This window comes from Pinus tabuliformis, chromosome J, assembly GCF_031772625.1.
Source record: "Pinus tabuliformis cultivar Carrire ecotype Pingquan chromosome J, CPIR1, whole genome shotgun sequence".
Taxonomy (NCBI): domain Eukaryota; kingdom Viridiplantae; phylum Streptophyta; class Pinopsida; order Pinales; family Pinaceae; genus Pinus; species Pinus tabuliformis.
This window is the reverse complement of record NC_142295.1, coordinates 1267638436-1267659054: the sequence shown is the minus strand read 5'-3', so window position 1 is coordinate 1267659054 and position 20619 is coordinate 1267638436. Positions and strand designations below refer to the sequence as shown.

Sequence of the window (20619 nt, the reverse complement as noted above, 5' to 3'; positions counted from 1 at the left end):
CTAACTTCTACTAGTCTCTACAGTTGTGACTTTGGCATTTGACCACATCTGTTGCCACTAATCCATCTTGCTACTAAATACTGTGGGCACTTGTAGAAAGTTATTGATCCATGAGGTAGACTCTTCAAGGACCCTGCCAATCCACCTCACCCCTCGACGTATATCAGTAATCATAGCGAAGTCTTCCTCCAATCTAGAGGAAAGTTTGTTGATCTCTGTTGAAGCCATCTTCTAGTCCTCCTTCTCCTCCTTGTCCTTCTTCCCAAGAAGACACTGGGCACTGTAGTTACCGAGTTCACCACATTTAAGACATTTGACAGGTCTTTCTTCTTCTTTTTCTGCTTCCCCCGCCCCTAACTGGGAACCTTACATGCAAGGGCCACAATTTCCTCCTCCTTCACCTTCTTCGATCCATTGTTGTTACTGCCACTGGTGGAGCTCTTTAACAGAGCTCATCTGAACTCCTCCTGCTACAAATCGACCCACAATTTTGTCCCACTATAGTAGCTTGTCTCTGCCCAATATGCTTTGGAAAAAGACCTGCCAGTCCTCTGAGACACTATTCTCACTAGCTCTATGGGTTGAGGCTACGCAATGCCTCAGAGAGCTGACGCAGAGGGTCTTGGGGCTGACGGAGAGGCCAGAAGGGCCTGCACTGAGCTTCAGTTGTGCCGGAGAGGGTTTTGTGGGACAGGTTTTCTAAATACCAATTTCTGGATATGGAGATATTGTTGTCATGTATTTTTCTCTGTCGGGTGAGCTGGTTAAGCACCCAGTTGTACTCAAATAGACTGCATAATAATATAACCCTCTAAATAGTTGCATCGGTTTTCTCACATTAGGTTTTTCCGGGGATATTTGTCCAAAAATAACGGTGTCACTTGTGTGCTTGTTTTTCTTTCAGTTGATGATCTGTAGATATTGTGATTATATTGTGTTTATTTTGGTATTTAAATGTATTAAATAACTTGTTCGAATTTAAACAAGTAGAAGAAATAAACCAGCAAAATACAGCTTAATTTTCTAATGAATAGACTTAGAAAATTCAGTAGTAAGATCTAGTCTCTAAATGTTTTTTACAGGGCCAACCATTGAAGAAATTGAGCAGAATTTCGAATCTAAAGAAGATTAATATTTCTAAAGTTGGGGTTTCAATTTTCAGCCCTCCTAGGACTAGAGCCCTTCTAGGGCCAACGTTAGCTTCTTTCCCCCCTGTGTCAGCCCTAAAGCCCTCTGTGTCAGCCTTTTTAAGCCCTTTTAGGGTTGTCCATAACCCTTAAGGGCCCTCAGCCTCCATCTCTGCCCTAGTCGTAAGGTTCATAAGGCCAATTTTGCCCTGGCCATGGGCCTAGAAGGCCTCATCCTCCCTATTTCCCCTCTGCATCAAGCCTTCGAGGCCTTTTTTAGGCCCGACTGTGAGGCCTAGAGGCCTTGACCTCCTTCCTAGGTCGTGGCCATTGTGGGGCCCACGGCAGCCGTTTAGTGCTTCTTCCCTAAGTTGCTAGCCCTAATAGGGCCTTCTCTCCCCAACTCAAGCTTTTTGGGCTTTCTCCCTCCTCCTTTCTGCCTCTTCTTGGATCTTCCTTGGCATTTTTCCTCAACCTTTAGCTTTCTTCTAGCCCTAGCTTGACCTCTTTCTTTTTCTGAAATTTTTATGGACTGAAACTTGATGGCTTTTGCAGAATTTTGGGCTCAAAAGCTTGTGTTTGCAGGAGGAAACTGCAGTGGAAATTTTTGGTAAATTTGGGCAAGTAATTGACAAGGCCTTGTGCCTATGGTTTGCTCTCTAAACCCTAGTTTTATCAATGTTTTGTTACAGCTATAAATTCTTATTTATAAGAGTGATATAAGTGCCCTAAAAGCACATCTAATTGGTCAAAATACTTTAAAATTGCATAATAAAGTTTTCCTAGAATTTTGGCCACTTGGGCATTGAAGATCAAGCCTAGATCTAGTGTTTAGCTTGCTGGAATTTCTCTGCATAACTGAATATTCAGATCTGATATTTTCTGAATACTACATCTTGAAAGGCTAAAAATTTCAATTTTTTAATTTGGCAAGCTCACTGTAAGTTGTGGGCATAATTTGGCACTTGTAGCATAAATAGCTAACTGATTGTCCATTTACTTACTGTTGTAATAAGTAATTTCAGAGTCGATATATGCTGAACATAACATCTTAAGAGGTTTAAAATTCATAAATTTACGTTGACAAATCATTGGGCAGCTCATTGGTCAATTTTTTGTTTCATGTGCTTGGCAATTTTGTTGATTTGAGGTAACATTCTTGTTGTTGTCCTAAGATTAATAAGTGTTGATGTTTCTGAAGTGTTACTGTGGATTTTGGTTTTTGGAAATCTAACATTCACTTGTCTTGTCTTAAGTTTTAAGATTTCCAAATTTTGCACTTATATCACTCACATATAAGCTCTAGGCTTCTAATCTCATTAATATTCGGCATTTGAAATCTAATTGGCATTGTGATATTGACATAAGATCATAATTGGAATGTCTTGAGTAATTGTGATTGGCATTTTGTGTTGATAGTCATCGGTTAACTAATAAGTGGATAAGTGCTTCAGATTCCTTAATTGTTGTCATTGTCTAAGAGCATCATCATTGGCATCTATCTTGTTGAAGTGGATTGATTTATTATTGGCATTAAGTTAATTGGCATTTTCTTGGTTGTGGGATTGCATTTAACTCATTGATAAGTACTCTTGCTATTAAGGATTCACCATAACTTAAAGTACTTGAACATTAAGAAAATATCAAACTAAGAATTTCACTCATCATCTTTGCATAAGCATTCTAGGATAGTCTTGCACTTGATAATTTACCTCCAAGCATAAGCTTGGTTGATAGAAATCTAGGGCCACCCTTCTCATCTAGCCCGAGGGGCTTAGCATCTCTTCGGTGGTTAACACAGTGACCTTACACTCATCAGAGCCACAGTCTCTGCAGCGCCGGAGGCATCAGGTGATAGCAGCCTAACAGAAGGTATCGTTAATCAAGTCTTTGCTTGCTCCCTGTTGGCTTCCTTCCCACAACCTACCATAGAGCCTAGCTTCAAAATAGTTAAGAGAAAGTCTTATACTTAGATTAGGCATATAATCTAAAAGTAACCAAGAATCTTTGCATTACGCTTAGATCTTAGGATTTGCATAAACATATAGGTTAGTTAATCATCTAAGCAGCGGTTGTCCATCCAATTACTTGGCTTTAATTTGTAACAAGCACGCAATTTTGACTCCATAAGGCACTGGTCTCAATTCTAAATCTAATTGAATCCTTAATCTTGCTAGAATTTACCACGTAGCTATGTCACTCCATTGTGTCTCCTGAGCAAGTTGGTTCCCAACTTGTTTTCCATCACCTCATTTACATAGGGACTACCCCCCATAGCCTGTTGTTGGGAGACAGCTAGAATGGAGTGGGCGAGGATCAGAGTGACAGCCCCCGCACTGAGCAGTTTTCACAGTGTTTGTACAATCTGAGCGACAACAGGTCCAATACTATCAGGCTTCAGCAACCCGTTTCTCCAAATCTTGGTTATTTTCCTTCGTTAATGTCATAAAAGTAGCTATTTTTATCTTGGGAAGTCCAATAGTCATCTATAGAGACTTCTAAACGATAATGCAGATACCATTTATTTGTTGAAGTTTCGAAGTTTACTTAGTTAGAAACCCTCCATGCTCTTTATCTGATTTATTCCTACCTACTTTTTATTTTCCGTAACAAGTTATTTACAATGTAAATACTGAAAATAAACACTAGTACATGTTCAACATATTACAGATCAGCAACTAAAAAAAACAAGAACAAACACACCATATGACACCATTATTTTTGGACTCATGTCCCTGGAAAAGCCCAATGCGGGAAAATCAGTGCAGCTATCTGAGGGTTTTCTTATTAAGCAATATTAGAGTACAATCTGGGTGCCGAAACTGACCTACCCAACAGAGAATTTCCTTGGCAGTGACACCTCTCAGTTTCTGACAAATCTACTGGCTGAAACCCCAGATAATCCTTCCGGCAGCTACTCAGCACCAATCTATCCCAGAAACCCCAGTGTCTGCCCAATCTGGACTGCGTCAGCCTCTCCTAGCCTAGCGCTGGCTCTGTGTCAGCCTATCTTAGCCTGAGTCAGCTCTCTGAGCCTCTGCGTCAGCTACACTGGCTCCTCTGGTGTTCTGCGCAACACTTAGTTGCCTCTGCGTGGCCCTCCGTGAGCACTAGCTTCTCCTGCATCTCTCTCTCTGGCTGCTCTCCCAGCACAATCTCTGCCTCTCTATCTCTCTGTACTCAATGCCCCTCAGCTGCTCTCTGATAACTGATTCTATCTCTCTTAGAAAACCCCGCTCTAGATAATAGAATGATTGATCACTCTGGTGTGTTCTCCAAGTGACCCTCAAGCCTCCTCTTATACTTTTCCTGTTGACATATCAACAGCCGAGATTAAGTCCCTAATCAACGGCTAAGATTAGTTCTGGTTTGATCCATGTCTTTTGGACCATTCTAACACGGATTCATATTAATACACATTAATATTTTATTTTCCCTAAGTTTAGACTTAGGGACTCCATTAAAAATATTAATTATTTTAATATCTCCTGATCTGTTTAGAATCTGCCCAAACCCTTATTGAGTATTGGAGATCTCATGTGCCCTAGCCTCTCCACCAAATTTCGTGGCTAGAGCACATCCGATGCTACCCCAAATCAACATTATTTCCGTTTGAAGATTAGAGATTTTTAATGGAGCCAAATACCTGAAGTTTGAACTTGCTTGATAGCTGAGATTTCGACATGAAAGATCAGCAACAGTAACCACAGAATGAAGCAGTCCATCAAGGAATTTAAGATAGAACTACTCTTGTGAATACACAAACACATCTATGCTGTAGAATATCCTTCCCTTTCATTACTTCTGAATTTCATAGGAAGACCAATGAATGAAAATGTTGAGGTGTAATAAGAGTATTTGAACAGTGAAGAAATAAATACACAAAACTTTATAATAGTGATGTCTTTTATTGTGAACCTGGAAATAACCAGCATATATCAGTATCCATCTTAACCTGAACCCCAAGAGTTAGCCTAAGTGGTTTGACTTGCCATGTCAAAGACATAATGACCAAGACATCATGAGGTCAAATCTACCTAGGTCCCTCTAGATTAGGTGTACATATTGTCCACCAGTGACATTTAACCGTGGTGCCATTCATGGAATGTCTGCAATCCCTTGGAAGGTTTCCCCAAGGAAGTTGTCCATGAAAAAATAAAAGATCCATCTTAATTCCAAATTTACTAAGCACCGAGAGGGATCAGCAAGAAAGCAATGTGCAAACCTCTCGGTGCTTAAAAGATCTGGGTTAAGATGAATCTGTTCTCTTAATATCGAACTTTTACATAACAGATATCAACTTTTCTTTCACTTTATTCTATTAGCATTACTGTGGTTCCTTTACATGTCTCACATACTGGACTCTAGAGTGCGCTTAGGTGCAATGAAGGAAAACAAACAGATTAACTGTAATGTAATTCAATTTTCCATTGTGAAGTTACTATTATCAATGCACCAAGCAACAAATTTATTACCATTATATCTACCTATTAATTGTAACTGCCTTAAAACTCTCTATCTTCTCTTATTTGACTTTCTCCAGACAAGAGGGAAGCCGAACCAAATTTGTTCGTCATTCTCTCAAGGTAAAACACCTTCCTTTGCACAATAAAAGGAATAAGGGATGTGAAATTATACCCAAGGCATATGTTCACAAACCGCTGAGTTTCTCCAGATAGAGGAGCTCCGCCAGAAAGTAAACCACGAACATGCCCTCCAAGAATTGCACGTATCTTTCTAAATACCAGTTCATCCCATAGAAGCTTCTCTAGACCCCATGCACCTTGCCAGCTTCCTTCAATAGCTGCCAATCTACGCCTATACGAAATTTCAAAGAGTTTCCTTGACATGTTGCTCTTTGATTGGACCTGTAATTGTTTTTATGAAAATTTACAAAATGTTCTTAAATATTGATACTTCGAAAAAAATTCGAAGGAAATTTTCAAAAATAGCCGGAAAATTAAGACCTTGCCTTGTGGGAAAAATTATCAAGGCACACCAACCTTTTCCCTTACACCATCTCGAAGACGGTCTAATATCGCTGGCACTGCAGCCATAAGCGTAGGGCCGAGCATTGTAGCATCCCCTTTGGTTCCTCTTTTGATCATGTTTGACTTATCAAGTATTGTTAAAGGTGTACCATAACCAATTGCACAGCCTGCAGAAATCATTGTACACTGCAAGCCAATATTTAACAACGACATGGGTGAAAATATATACTTTATGCACCTGGTTTGATTAATTGCAACCCCCCACCCTTAAAAATATGCTTTAATATATTGGTCATCCAGTCAGAAAATTCGGAACACTGGATTTTCATACCTCGGCTGCTAATTCAAGGATATGTGCTAATGGTAGATATGCCAAATATTTATCTTCATCTGTGAGATCAGGTAAAATTGTTGTTACTGCAGCAACTGTTGCTACAACATTTCCATGAGTCATCATAACCCCCTGCATAGAATAGGATAGGAAAACAAACATGAAACTCTCTTATCACTTTTTTCTCTTCAAATCAAAAGTACATACCAGCTATGTAGGGTGAAAAGCTCAGAGATAAAATAAATAAAATCAAATGAGTAGAAAACATGATGAAAATAAGTAGTTTACAGTGAGAAGTGTTTACAGTTCTGAAACCACATATAACATGGCTCAATTCCTTAATTCATTTCAACTTGTTAGATTACTGTGTAAACAATAATTTCTACACAAAAAGGAGAGAGGCAGATGACAGAATGTGCAAAAGAAATACATCTTCAGAACAGAAACAATACATATTGCAACTGTGAAGTCAGAACCTGTGCTTCCCAACCTTAGGCAATCCTGCGCTGCCACTTGTATACATGATAACTGCAATGTCAGCTGGTACAGGTAAATTTGGTTCAGCACGATTCTGCCGCCCATGCCTCTCAATTTCAGAGAAGGATAAAAATGTGAACCCGCTATCAGTTCTTGATAAAAGAGGACTGTCTATAAATCCTGTGTCGTCCATGTAAACAACGCGTTCTACAGTATCTAATTGTCTGCTTATATCAAAAAGTTTTTGCAGCTGCTTGGGGTCGCATATGACTGTTGACACTTCCGTCTGGGATAAACAAGACTCGAATAGTTAGAACGCCAGTTTATGTGTGACAACAAACCAATGAAAATAAATGTCAATAGCAAGAAACAAAATAACAGTGGGAACAGTGATGCACTGATGATTTTATGTATAAAATAAGTTAAATTACAGTAACAATGGGAACATTGACGTACTAATGATTCTATAAGATTAAATACAGTAACAGTGGGAACAGTGACACACTGATGATTTTATAGATAAAATAAGATAAAATTTTATTAATATATATTGTATAATCAAAACAGGTCAATGAGACAAGAAAATACAAGTCAAAATAATAATGTGGGAGTGCCAAAGCAACTCCTAGGTGCTAAAAGAAAAGCAATAGTAGAGAAGATAAAATCAGTGACGTAAGTAAACTCCAATAAAGTGAGACACTAGTCAGCAATACTGGTAGAAGTAAAAGTAAAGGTGGTGAACAAGGAACTATCCCTTTCCTCAAAAGTAACTGAGAGTACCTATCCAGAGCTTGAAAATGTCCTCAGGGGAGTGTCCCGGACTAAGAGGACCTGGCTAGTTAACATGGGATGAGGAACTGGGAGCAGTCCAATGTAAAGCTTGAAAATGTCCTCTGGAGAGTATCAAGGACTGAGAGCATCTCGCTGGGTAAATCTGGGACCAACAGATGCGGTTCTGATTACCCAAACTAGGCTGGGCAGTTGAGTGAGTAAATGCGAATATGACTGTCCAAAATAAATGGCAACTGCATTCTTCTAGTTTGACTTGGACTTCCCTTTTTCCATGCTTTTATTTTATTTTTGTGCATTAGCTTTTCCAATTTTGATTAATTCAAACTTGGAGAACATGAACATTTTAGAAGAACATTTTCATGTTCATGTGACATTGTCATGTTAGAAGCAATGGTTCATCCCCTCGAATGCTTATGGAGTGAAACTGACATCTTAAGACTTTATATTGACAACTCTGGAGTAAAGACAACATTCTTTTGGCAACCAATTCCTGTCTATGAATGAATTTGATTGATTGATGTGGAGCTCGCTGAATTGATTGACCCCAAGTATATCACCAATCAATTCTCTTCTTCTTTGTCTTCATGCCCATTTGATTTAAAATACTTATCAAAAACAAGTAAAAGTAAGGAGTTAAATCTCTGAGCTTTTAATTTTATACTTACAGCTATGAAGTAAATTAGTGCAGATTCGCATGATATTTAAACTTACTTGAAATTCTTAAGAGCAAATTTGGATAGTAATTGCTGTACCAAGTGTTTAGTTGCAGAAATATGAACTATTTTTTAACATTGCAACAGGTATATTTTTTGCATATTTGAAGTGTTTTAAAGGCTACAGTCACATACTTTTCTATTTCCAATAAAAAGGCATCCCACCTTGTGGCTAGCAAGCACTAATCTGAAGTGAGATGGATTTTGCATGGTGACATTGGAACTTTTTACCATGCATTCATTCAATACCTTCCAGTTTTTAGTGATAACTTGACACCATCTCAAGGCTAAGAGATTAAAGAGTAGCATGGATGCAACAATTGCCTAATGATTCATTCTCCCATAGACAACTCAGAACTAAACATTCCAGGCATGCCCTATACTTAAAACTTAAAAGCCTATGTAACGTTTTCAATTCAACATTTTAGCCATGGGAACGTTGGAATCATTGAGAAGAGAATAGAGGAACTAATAATAGGTAATGTGTCAATAGGCAATTCATCATCCACAAGCATCACAGATACAAGCTACACCACCATGAGTGGCACAGGAGGACAATTTAGCACTTTTACGAATAAAATAGAAATTAAAGTTCCCAAATTCAATGAAGAACGTGATTCGGAAGGTACGATTTGGACTAATAAAATCGAACCTTACTCTCAGATGTACCAAATCATGATGATAACGAGAAGATTAGAGTAACATTGACATCCCTAGACAAGTTTGTCCACCTATGACTAGTTCCTATATTGGAACTCTAAAGCTCAGGTCTATGCTGCACTGATTTTCGAGACGGGGGAATCACGAGGATAGGGGCACTGCATCCCTAGAATGGCTAGAGCACACCTCCAAATTTTTCAAAGGACTATGAGTTAGGGATGGCAACAAATATATTAAAAATTTAGAATTCATTATTAACATTTGTAGTTGCTTCAAGCTTGAAAGAAGAACAAGCTATACTACATACTATTACGCACAGCCCTTACATTTTCCAATTCTGAACAATGTCGGGCAATTTATGAAAGGGTTGAGTGACATTCCACCATTGACCACTATGATGTTAGTTTTTGGTAGCACCAGATGTGCACTAGCCATGAAAATTGGTGGAGAGGCTAAGGCACATGAGTTCTAAAGAACTCAGAAACTATTTGGTGAAATTCCACCCGGATTGTATCTTATTAAAATAATTAATATTTTTAATGGGGTTCCTAAGTCTAAACTTGGGAAAATTAAAGTATTAATGGGTATTAATCAGAATATGGGTGAAAATGTTCTAGAAAGCAGATCAAGTCAAGTTTTAATCTTAGCCATTGATTAGAGACTTAATCTCGGTCATTGAAGTCTCAACGAGAAAAGTATAAGGAGGCTTGGGGTTCATTTAGAAAAACACGAAGAGAACGAATTGATATACAGTTCGATTTCTGGGGCTAGAAAATTAAGAAATTGAAAAGAAGTGATCATTCTGCCGTAGAGGGGCAAGGATAGTTCGGGAATACTGGGCAAAGAGGCGGAGAGCCACTAGTGGAGGCAGCGTAGTACCTAGAGGGATTGACGTTGGGCCATTCAAGGCCCACCCAGGCTTGACGGAGAGCCAGAAGGACCAGCACAAAGGAGAAAGTTGCCTTCACGCAGAAATCCAAAACTGTCGGGGAGTTGCCGGAAAAGTCAGGAGAAGTTGACGCAGAAGCTCCAAGAGGCGGAAGAGACAGCGCAGAGCTGACGCAGAGATTTTAAGACTGACACAGGGCTAGCGCAAAGATAGCCGAGGTTAGCCAATTCTGTTGCCAGATCAGCCAGATACTGTCGATTGAAGTGAGGTAATCTCACTCAGTTTTCCACCATTATATTTTTCTCTGTAATTGGATTGTCGAGAGGGCATCCAGCATTGTATTCAGAACTACTACTTAGTAATATAAAACCCTCAGAGTTGTTGCACCGTTTTTCCTGCAATGGGTTTTTTCGGGGACTATTTTGTCCAAAAATAACTGTGTCCTATGTATCTTGTTCTTTGCTTAGTTTCTTGTTTCATGTAATCAAATTAAATTGGTGCAGGTTACAGAAGTAATTTGCTTCAGTATTTTTTAATGTATATTAAACACAAGTAGGAGAAGTAAATTCAGTTTTGCTATAGTAGGGGTTCCTTGAGTGTAGGAATTTTCACATTGTAAGAAGCATTGATTTTGAAACAAGAAGAGCAAATCTATTGTTGAGCAGAGAGGCCAATAGATACATTTGGTAGCAATTTGAATCCCCTTGAAGGGATTGTGCAATCCTTGCCAGGAAAGCAGAGATTTCGAGGAAATCTCTCTCTGAGAGAGTCAACAGAGAGGTACAATTTCCGGTTCGTGAGCTTGTAGAGGCAAAGGGAGTGACGCAGAGTCTTAGTGTGGTGCATGAAGGGCACAATTTCTGCTAGGGCAGAAATCCGTCGGAAAAGAGTGAAGACACATAGAAGAGAAAATTTTCTCCTCAGAGGACTTTTCTCGCCAAAAGTTCGAATTTTTTCCCTTGCCGGACAGCAGACCAGTGCTACGCAATGACCAGAGGAGCCAATTCGACAGTCTGGGCGAGATGGCATCACATTATTGATTTGGGGTAGCATCGGATGTGCTCTAGCCACGAAATTCGGTCGATAGGTTGGGGCACATGAGATCTCCAATACCCAGAAAGGGTTTGGGCAGATTCTAAACAGATCAGGAGATATTAAATTAATTAATATTTTTAATGGAGTTCCTAAGTCTAAACTTAGGGAAAAATGTGTATTAATATGAATCTGTGTTAAAATGGTCCAAAAGACATGGATCAAGCCAAATCTAATCTTAGCCATTGATTAGGGACTTAATCTCGGTCATTCATATGTCAACAAGAAAAGTATAAGAGGAGGCTTGAGGGTCACTTGGAGAAGATACCAGAGTGATCAATTATTCTATTCTCTAGAGCGGGGTTTGCTAAGAGAGATAAAATTAGTGATTGGGAGATGCAACTGAGGGGAAATTGAGTGCAGAGAGACAGAGAAGCTGAGATAGTGTCGGGAAAGCAACGCAGTAGCCAGTGAGAGTGACGCAAAGACAACCAAGGCTCACGCAGGGCCACACAAAGGAAGCCAGGAGCTGCGCAAAGCCTCAAAAAGGCCAGCATTGCTGATGCAGAGGAACAGAGGGTTGACGCAGGGCCTCCTAAGGCTGACGCAGACCCATCCGGGGTGATGCAGGGCTAGCATGAGGCAGAGAGGGGCTGATGCAGTCCAGAGAGAGGCTGACGCTGGGGTTTTTGGGGCAGATTGGTGCTAAGTAGCTGCCGGAAGGATTATCCGGGGTTTCAGCCAGGAGATTTGACAGGAACTCAGAGGTATTACTGCCAAAGAAATTCTCTATTGGGTAGGCCAGTTTCAGCACCCAGATTGCACTCTGATATTGCTTAATAAGAAAACCCTCGAATAGATGCACCGTTTTTCCCACATTGGGTTTTTCCAGGGACATTGGTCCAAAAATAATGGTGTCATATGGTGTGATTGTTTCTATTTTCTTTAGTTGTTAATCTGTAATATGTTGAGCATGCACTAGTGTTTATTTTCAGTATTTACATTGTAAATAACTTGTTAAGTAAAATAACAAGTAGGTAGGAATAAATAAGATAAAGTGCATGGAGGGTTTCTAACTAAGTAAACTTAAAAACTTCAACATGGTATCAAAGCATGATTGTAGATCACAGGAGGACTAAAAGACATCAGCCAAGCGGAGCAATAGTAGCAGAAAACAGTTGTCCCAAGGTGACAGAAGTTGTTTCTAGCAGAGCAGTGACAAGGAAAGGGTGACGCAAGCACTGGATCATCAAGGGTGAGCCAAGAAGAGGCAGAGTAGAGGCTAAGGAAAGCAAAGGGAGCCTCACGCAGAGCCATGTAGTAGCTCAGAAGGCTGATGCAGATTACTAAGGAGGCCAGGTTGCTGGTACTGGGATTAGGCAAAGCCTAAGATCTCTCACCTTCAAGTTGCTGCGGTTTAGCAGGCAGCGGGAATATTGCAGAGTGGAGCTGGTGAGGTACAGTAGTCAGAACAGTACCTAACAGAGCAAGGCCAGAGGAGTTGCTACCGAGGGTTTCTAGCTGAGGAACCCGGATCAGTGGTGCGGTTGCACAAGACAATCAGAGTAGGGGCTTCTCGATAGCGGCAGAAGGATTTCCAGGAGGGAAATTAGGACTCAGAGGGAGTCTAGAAGCGAACTTCCAGACGGGAAGTAGAGACTCAGAGAAGTCGAACAGAGAACTTCCAGGAGGGAAGTAGAGGAGCATCATGGCACTACATGGAGTAAGAGACCAGGATAGACTGGACGAAGCATCGAACTTCGCAGTCTGGAAGGCCAAAATCTTATCCGTACTTGACAAGAATCGTGTCAAGAACTTCGCCTTAAAGGTAATAGTTATCCCAGTCGACCCCAATGATAATGACAAGTACGAGGAGGCAATGGTGAGGGCCAAGAGCATCATCCTTGACAGGGTCAAGCATCATGTAGTACCACACATAGCCGAGAAGGAAACGACATTTGAGATGTGGGAAGCTCTCAAGAAGTTATACCAGCATACTTCTGTGTAGAGAAGAATGCTGCTTGACAATCAGTTGAGGTCGTATCAGATGAAGAAGGGAGAACCGATTGACACCTTCCACAAAGGACTGAATGAGATCCGAGATCAGTTAACTGTTATAGAGGCGACAACGGATCAGGAGTTGATGGTGAGGACAGCCCTGAACGTTGTCTCAGAAGACTGGGAGGTATTTGCCCAGAGTATATTAGGCAAAGGGACTCTCCCACCTTGGGACGAGATGTGGGCAGCTCTTTGCTAGGAAGAGATCAGACGCCAGTCAAAGACGAGTAGCAGTAACAAGGGGATCAAAGTCAAGCAGGAGGAGGAAGATGTGGCCCTAGCATCTGAGGGAAAGCAAGAGAAGCTGAAGAAGAAAGATCTCTCCAAGATCAAGTGCTTCCACTGTGGGGAGCTGGGTCATTATGTGACCCAATGTCCGAGGAAGAAGAGTAAGGGAGAGTCTTCCGAGACAAAGACAGCGCCAGCACGGGCAGAGATGGAAGTTTTGACAGACGATGATTGTGCCATGAGTGCACATGCACCACTAGGGAGGAAGTGGGGAGACATCACGCTGTATCAAGTGGACTACAGGCAATGAGGGGCAGGATCCTCGAGGTACGCAGCCTCTTGGATTAGACCTTGCTACGAGAGCCCTGACGAGGAGTAGGAGGACTAGCTGATGTGGGTAGAGATGGATGCGGATGGAGCAGTAGAGAGAGCTACAGTGCAGGAGTCCCGAGATAGCTCGAGCCTAGCAGGCTACAGCAGTGCGAGAGGCACAGGAGTGTTGCACCAACGCAGGATGGCACAGAGAGGTGTGCAACGGTGCGAGAGGCATGGGAGTGTTGCACCAATGCAGGATGGCACAGAGAGGTGTGCAACGGTGCAAGAGGCAGGTAGTTGTTGCAGCAGGCAGAGGTTAGAGAGGGAGCACTTGTCAGCGACAGAGGGAGCTTCAGCATCAGTGGGTGTCTCTAGCCCAACACGGAGGTCAGATTGGAAGATTAGTTACTTACTTCTCAGTAACTGAATTGCAGTGCAGCAGTGGGCAGTAAGATTAGCATGATGATAGGAGGTGCAATGCGGATGCAGTGCTGGGAGAAAGGACCAGCAGCAGCACAGATGCAAAGGGAGCTGTCGTACAGATGCAGCAGTGGTAATGGCAAAACCATGGGCAGAAATACAAGATGCAACAGTGCAGAGGATGTTGGGAAGGAAGGCCTAGCATCAACACAGGTACCAATGCCAAATGATCAGTGTAATACTCAGTAAGGAGTATTGCTAGAGCACAGTCCTTGTTAAGAGGGAGTGTTGATTTGGGGTAGTATCGAATGTGCTTTAGCCACGAAATTTGGTGGAGAGGTTGGGGCACATGAGATCTCCAGTACACAAAGGGTTTGGGCAGATTCTAAACAGATCAGGAGATATTAAAATAATTAATATTTTTAATGGAGTATATTAATGTGTATTAATATGAATCTATGTTAGAATGGTCCAAAAGACATGGATCAAGCCAGATCTAATCTTAGTCATTGATTAGGGACTTAATCTCGGTCATTCATATGTCAATAGGAAAAGTATAAGAGGAGGCTTGAGGGTCACTTGGAGAAAACACCAGAGTGATCAGTTATTCTATTCTCTAGAGCGGGGTTTGCTAGGAGAGATAGAATTAGTGATCTGGAGATGCAACTGAGGGCATTTGAGTACAGAGAGACAGAGAGGTAGAGATAGTGTCAGGAAAGCAGTGTAGTAGCCGAGGAGAGTGACGCAGAGCCATCCAGGGCTCACGTAGGGCCACACAGAGGCAGCTAGGAGTTGCACAGAGCCTCAGAGAGGCTAGCGTTGCTGACGCAGAGGGTCAGAGGGTTGACACAGGGCCTCCTAAGGCTAACGCAGACCCATCCGGGGTGACGTAGGGCTAGCGTGAGGTAGAGAGGGGCTGACGCAGTCCAGAGAGAGGTTGACGCTGGGGTTTCTGGGGCAGATTGGTGTTGAGTAGTTGTCGGAAGGATTATCCAAGGTTTCAGCCAGGAGATTTGACAGAAACTCATAGGTATTACTGCCAAGGAAATTCTTTGTTTAGTAGGCCAGTTTCAGCACCCAGATTGTACTATGATATTGCTAAATAAGAAAACCCTCAGATAGCTACACCGGTTTTCCCACATTGGGTTTTTCCAAGGACATTGGTCCAAAAATAAAGGTGTCATATGGTGTGATTGTTTATGTTTTCTTTAGTTGTTGATCTGTAATATGTTGAGCATGCACTAGTGTTTAGTTTCAGTATTTAGATTGTAAATAACTTGTTAAGTAAAATAACAAGTAGGTAGGAATAAATCAGATAAAGTGCATCGAGGGTTTCTAACTAAGTAAACTTAGAAACTTCAACACACATGGGCTCGGAGATCAGGACAGGTTGGAAGGAGCTTCCAACTATGTCATATGGAAGACCAGAATCTTAGTTGTTCTGGAGGAGTATGATCTCGAAGTTTACATCAAGAGAGTTGTGGTTGTTCCCGCGGACAATGATCAGAAGAAGAAGTACAAGGTCGAGCATAGAAAGGTGAAGAGGTTCATACTCGATGGTATTCGAGATCAAGTGGTCTCACACTTGCAGGGCAAAGATACAGCCCGAGAAATGTGGGAAGCTTTGTCTTCACTGTATGAAGTTCTTCCGAACAGCGGAAGATGTACTTAGAACAAAATTTGCAGAAGACATTGATGCAGTAGGGAGAAGGGGTTGACTCCTATCTTCAACATCTTCATGATGCCAGAGACCAGCTTGTTGAAGTGGGGTCTACTCCTCAGTCTACTGCGATGGTAAGGACGGCCCTTAATGGAATCTCGGATGAATGGCAAGTCTTCGTCCAAAGTATTTTGGGCAGGGAAAGACTACCTTCATGGCAGGAGATGTGGGTAGCACTTCGACAGGAAGAATTAAAGAGAGATCTGGTTAAGGTCAACCTCAATGGCAGCAGTGGGAGTGGCATGAAGACCAAGGAGGAAGAGGAGAGCGTTGCCCTAGCATCAAAGGGGCAGCAGAAGCAGAAGCGGAAGAAGGACATTTCAAAGGTGAAATGTTTCAGATGTGGCGAGAAGGGCCACTTTGCATCCTAGTGTCCTTTGAAGCAAAAGGATAAGGATGAGAAACATGATGCTAAGGCTAATCTAGCAAAAATTGACGAAGATGAGTTTGCCACGAGTGCCCACGCATCTCCAGGAGGGAAGTGGGGCGATATAGAACTGTAGTCGAGAGGACTACATGTGGGCAGGATCCTTGAGGAACCCACCTCTTGGATCAATTCCTTGCTATGGGAGTCCAAGATTCAGCAGTAGCGAGATGGACTTAGTGTCAAATGATCCAGTGGGTTGGTTGGAGACACAGACGCAGTAGCCTAAGACAAGATACTGATCAGCGCAGAGCAAGGTTCGCAGCAATGCAGATGGCACAGTGCAGAAGTCAGCAACAACGCAGAAGATTCAGAGTGTCAGAGACTAGTAGCAGTCTGATTCCAACATTCACAAGGTATTATGCTGAACATAGTTAGTTCAAAAATTTGGGATGTTTTTCCGTTGTTGAACAGCAGCAATTGGAAAGTGACACAGTGCCAAGTTAGCAGTGGCAGTGTCAGCAGCAGATGTAGAGGGAGTTGTAGTATAGATGCAGAGGGAGTTGAAGTATAGATGCAGCAGTGTTAGTGGCAGTGTCATGAGCAACAGTACAATAGCAACAGCAGCACAGTGTTGGTGGCAGCGACAGTGCGAAAAGGAGATACTTCAGAGACAAAGCAGCATAAATTTGGACATTGTTGCTAGAGCACATTCCTCGCTAAGACGGAGTGTTAGTTTTTGGTAGCATCGGATGTGCTCTAGCCATGAAAATTGGTGGAGAGGCTAAGGCACATGAGTTCTAAAGAATCCAGAAATTGTTTGCTGAAATTCCACCCGGATTGTATTTTATTAAAATAATTAATATTTTTAAATGGGTTCCTAAGTCTAAACTTAGGAAGATTAAAGTATTAATGTGTATTAATTAAAATATGGGTGAAAATGTTCTAGAAAGCGGATCAAGTCAAGTTTTAATCTTAGTCGTTGATTAGAGACTTAATCTCGACCATTGAAGTCTCAATGAAAAAAGTATAAGAAGGAGGCTTAGGGCTCATTTGTTGATTTGGGGTAGCATCGGATGTGTTGTAGCCATGAAAATTGATGGAGAGGCTAAAGCACATGAGATCTCCAAGACCCAGAAATGGTTTGGACAAATTGTACCCAATTTGGGAGATATTAAAATAATTAATATTTTTAATGGAGTTCCTAAGTCTAAACTTAGGAAAAATAAAATATTAATGGGTATTAATATAAAACTGGGTTAGAAGGTTCCAAAAGTCATGGATCAAGCCAAATCTAATCTTAGTCGTTGATTAGAGATTTAATCTTGATCGTTGAAGGACCAACAAGAAAAGTATAAGAGGAGGCTTGAGGGAAAGTTGGAAAACACACCAGAGTAATCAGTCATTCGATTTGCTAGAGCAGGGTTGCTAAGCAAAGTCGAATCAGTGATCAACAGCGAGGGGCGGTGAGTACTAGACAAAGAGGCAGAGATAGTGTCGAGGGACCAAGTGCAGAGGCAGAGATAGTGTCGAGAGACCAAGTGCAGAGGCAGAGAGCAAGAAGCAGCAGCCAGAGCAAGCCACGCAGATCCCAGCAGAGATGTAGAGGGTCCCAGAGGTTGTGTAGTGCCTCAAAGGGCTGACACAGAAGGTCCTAAGGCTGACGCAAAGCAACAAGAGGCTGACGCAGAGCAGCAAGAGGCTGACACAGTGCTTCAGAGTTGCTGGAGAGGGTTTCGTGGGACAGGTTTTCTAAAAACCTGTTTCCGAATAGGGAGGTATTACCGCTGGTTGTTTTTCTCTGTCGGGTGAGCCAGTTTGGCACCCAATTGTACTCAAGGAAATACTGCATAATAATAAACCCTTAGAGTAGCTACACCGGTTTTCCAGCATTGGGTTTTTCTGGGGACATTTGTCTAAAAATAACAGTGTCACTCGTGTGTTTTTTTCTTTCAGCGATTGATCTGTAGATGTTGAGACTATATTGTGTTTATTTTGTTATTTATATGTTTTAAATAACTTGTTCAAATTTAACAAGTAGAAGAAATAAACCAGAAGGATACAGATTAAATTTCTAACGGATAGACTTAGAAAATTCAACATGGTATCAGAGCGTGGTTGCAGATCACAGGAGAGCTGAAGGCATCAGCTAAGCAGAGCATTTGCAGTAGAATCAGTTGTACCGAGTGACAGAAGTTGATCCTTGCAAAAAGCGACAGAAGAATAGTTGACGTCATCGGTCCGGCAAAAAGCGACAGAAGAAGAGTTGATGTCATCGGTCCGGGCCAAAGAGAGGCCAGCGTAGAGGCTGAGGAGGGCAGAAAGAGGTTCACACAGAGCCACGCAAAGAACAGGAGGGTTGACACAGTTGGATGAGGGAGTTGTTTTGCCAGTGCTGGGATTGCGCATAACCTAGACACTCAGTCCTTCAGTAACTAGGGCATAGGAAGCTGTGGGCAGTTTGCAGGAGCAAAGCTGGTGGGGTGTTGTGGGCAGAACAGTACCTAACAGGGCAAAACCAAGGTAGAGCAAGTTGCCATCGAGGCGGATTTCTAGCCAAGGAATCTGAATCAGTGTTGCAAGTGCATAGAAGATCGAAGAGGTGCAACTTGAAGATTGGCAAGAGGATTTCCAAAAGGGAAATCAAGACTCGGAGGGAGTTTAGCTAAGAACTTCCAGAAGGGAAGTAGACACTCAGAGAGAGTCGAAGGGAGAACTTCCAAGAGGGAAGTAGAGACTCAGAGGAGTCCAAAAGAGGAGAGGAGATGGTCGAGGATGATGATTGTGCCATGAATGCTCATGTACCTATAGAGAAGAGGTGGGGAGACATCGAGCTGTAGATAGGAGGACTACAGGCGATGAGGGGCAAGATCCTTGAGATACCCAACTTCTTGGATTATACCTTGCTACAGGAGCCCCGAAGAGAGAGTAGCAAGACTGGCAGATGTCGGTAGAGACAGAGGCGGATGAAGTGGCGAAGAGTGCTATAGTGCAGGAGTCCCCGGGTAGCGCGAGGCTAATAGGCTGCAACAGTGCGAGAGGCACGGAGAGTGTTGCACTAGTGGAGGATGGCACAGACAGGTGTGCAACAGTGCGAGATGCAGGAAGTTGTTGCAGTAGCACAGAGGTCGGTAGAAGGAGCACTTGTTAGCGGTAGAGAGAGCTTCAACATTGGGAGTGTTTCTAGCCAGACAAGGATGTCAGTAGTTGGGTGGATCAGTTACTTACTTCTCAGAAACTGAGTTGTAGTGCAATAGCAGCATGCAGTAGCACGATGCATCATGATGAGAGGGGGTTGCAGTGCAGATGCAGTGTTGGGAGAAAGGACCAACAGCAGCACAGATGTAGAGGGAGTTGTCGTACAGATGTAGCAATGGCAATGCCAGGGCCATAGGCAGCAATACAGATGCAGCAGTGCAAAGGATGTTGGGCGGGGAGGCAAGGGGCTCGACAGCCAACAGCCCCTTGCAGTCACCAGATAGCTCGATGTGCCACCATCTTCGCCACCTGAGCCAGCCATTATGTTCCCTCACCCATTCTATCATAATTATATATTTGAAGGTGGGCTTTCCAATCCTGAAGGTATGGCTTTTCATTATGTAATTGGGTATTTTCACTTACTTATTATGGACACATCTAGACATGGATTAGTGGGGAGATTTGGACAAAAGAACGGGCTTCATCAATACTCTTGTCCCCTTGTCCAATTTGTTGGTTAGCCTTGTATCCTAGTCTCATGGAATCTCCTCTATTGGCTACTAGCTTTAGGAATGGCACTACATGAAAAACCCTGATTTTGGCTACTTCCCGCTTCTCGAGACCACATACATCACTTCCCTTTGCTCATTATAGCCCCTTTCCACATATTTCCCATTTGGGTCCACATTTGCCCATGGCTCCATAAGGAGTTAGCCTCTCCTTCCTTTGTTCACACGAGTCGGGCCTAGAAACGATGCCCTAGAGGTTGATGCAGCTAAAAAGAAAGTAAAAAGCATAATTTGGCCACTCTCAATGGGAAATGCACCATAAAATACAAAAGATGGCCGAGATATACAAATTTTGCACGTGAACAAAGGCCAACATGAGCTCTACCCCTTATCATGATGGCCATCATGAGCTCTACCCCGATATGATCGCCTTGCATCATTAAGGAACCCATGATTGTCCCAACCCTTGGTGGGCGATGAACTGCCCAACCTTGAAAGGGAAATCACTGTTATATCTTACACATCATGCTCTCATTCCTTGGAGCCCCGAGCAATTATAAAATAAAAATCAATAAAAGGCAAAAGGCATATGAGGAAAGGTGGAAAAACAAACGTCGAGGTAACCCATGTACCACAATTGCTCCCTCCTTCATCTATACACCCATGTGTGGGATTTTCTCATTATTGTTGCCCTTGTACCATGGCATGTGGCTTGGAGCCTCCCCTGATGCCCCCATCCATTCCATCATTATGTCAAATGCCACCTATCATTTGAGGGATGTACCATGGACCTGT

The 20619-nt window shown here is 42.3% G+C and overlaps 1 protein-coding gene across 7 annotated transcripts in view; it reads right to left on the bottom strand.

The window, feature by feature from the left end:
* Positions 1-20619, bottom strand: part of LOC149231870 (long chain acyl-CoA synthetase 9, chloroplastic-like) — a 298899-nt gene that overhangs the window by 119314 nt on the left and 158966 nt on the right. For 6 of the 7 annotated variants that reach the window (XM_089379304.1, XM_089379303.1, XM_089379301.1 and 3 more), the window contains exons 4-7: positions 6940-7212; positions 6450-6581; positions 6131-6304; positions 5766-5995 (exon numbers count right to left, since the gene is read on the bottom strand). In XM_089379304.1, coding sequence (XP_089235430.1) covers positions 5766-5995; positions 6131-6304; positions 6450-6581; positions 6940-7212 — 809 coding nt within the window. The remainder of the gene's footprint in view (positions 1-5765; positions 5996-6130; positions 6305-6449; positions 6582-6939; positions 7213-20619) is intronic. The other variant, XM_089379305.1, reaches the window with a different exon arrangement.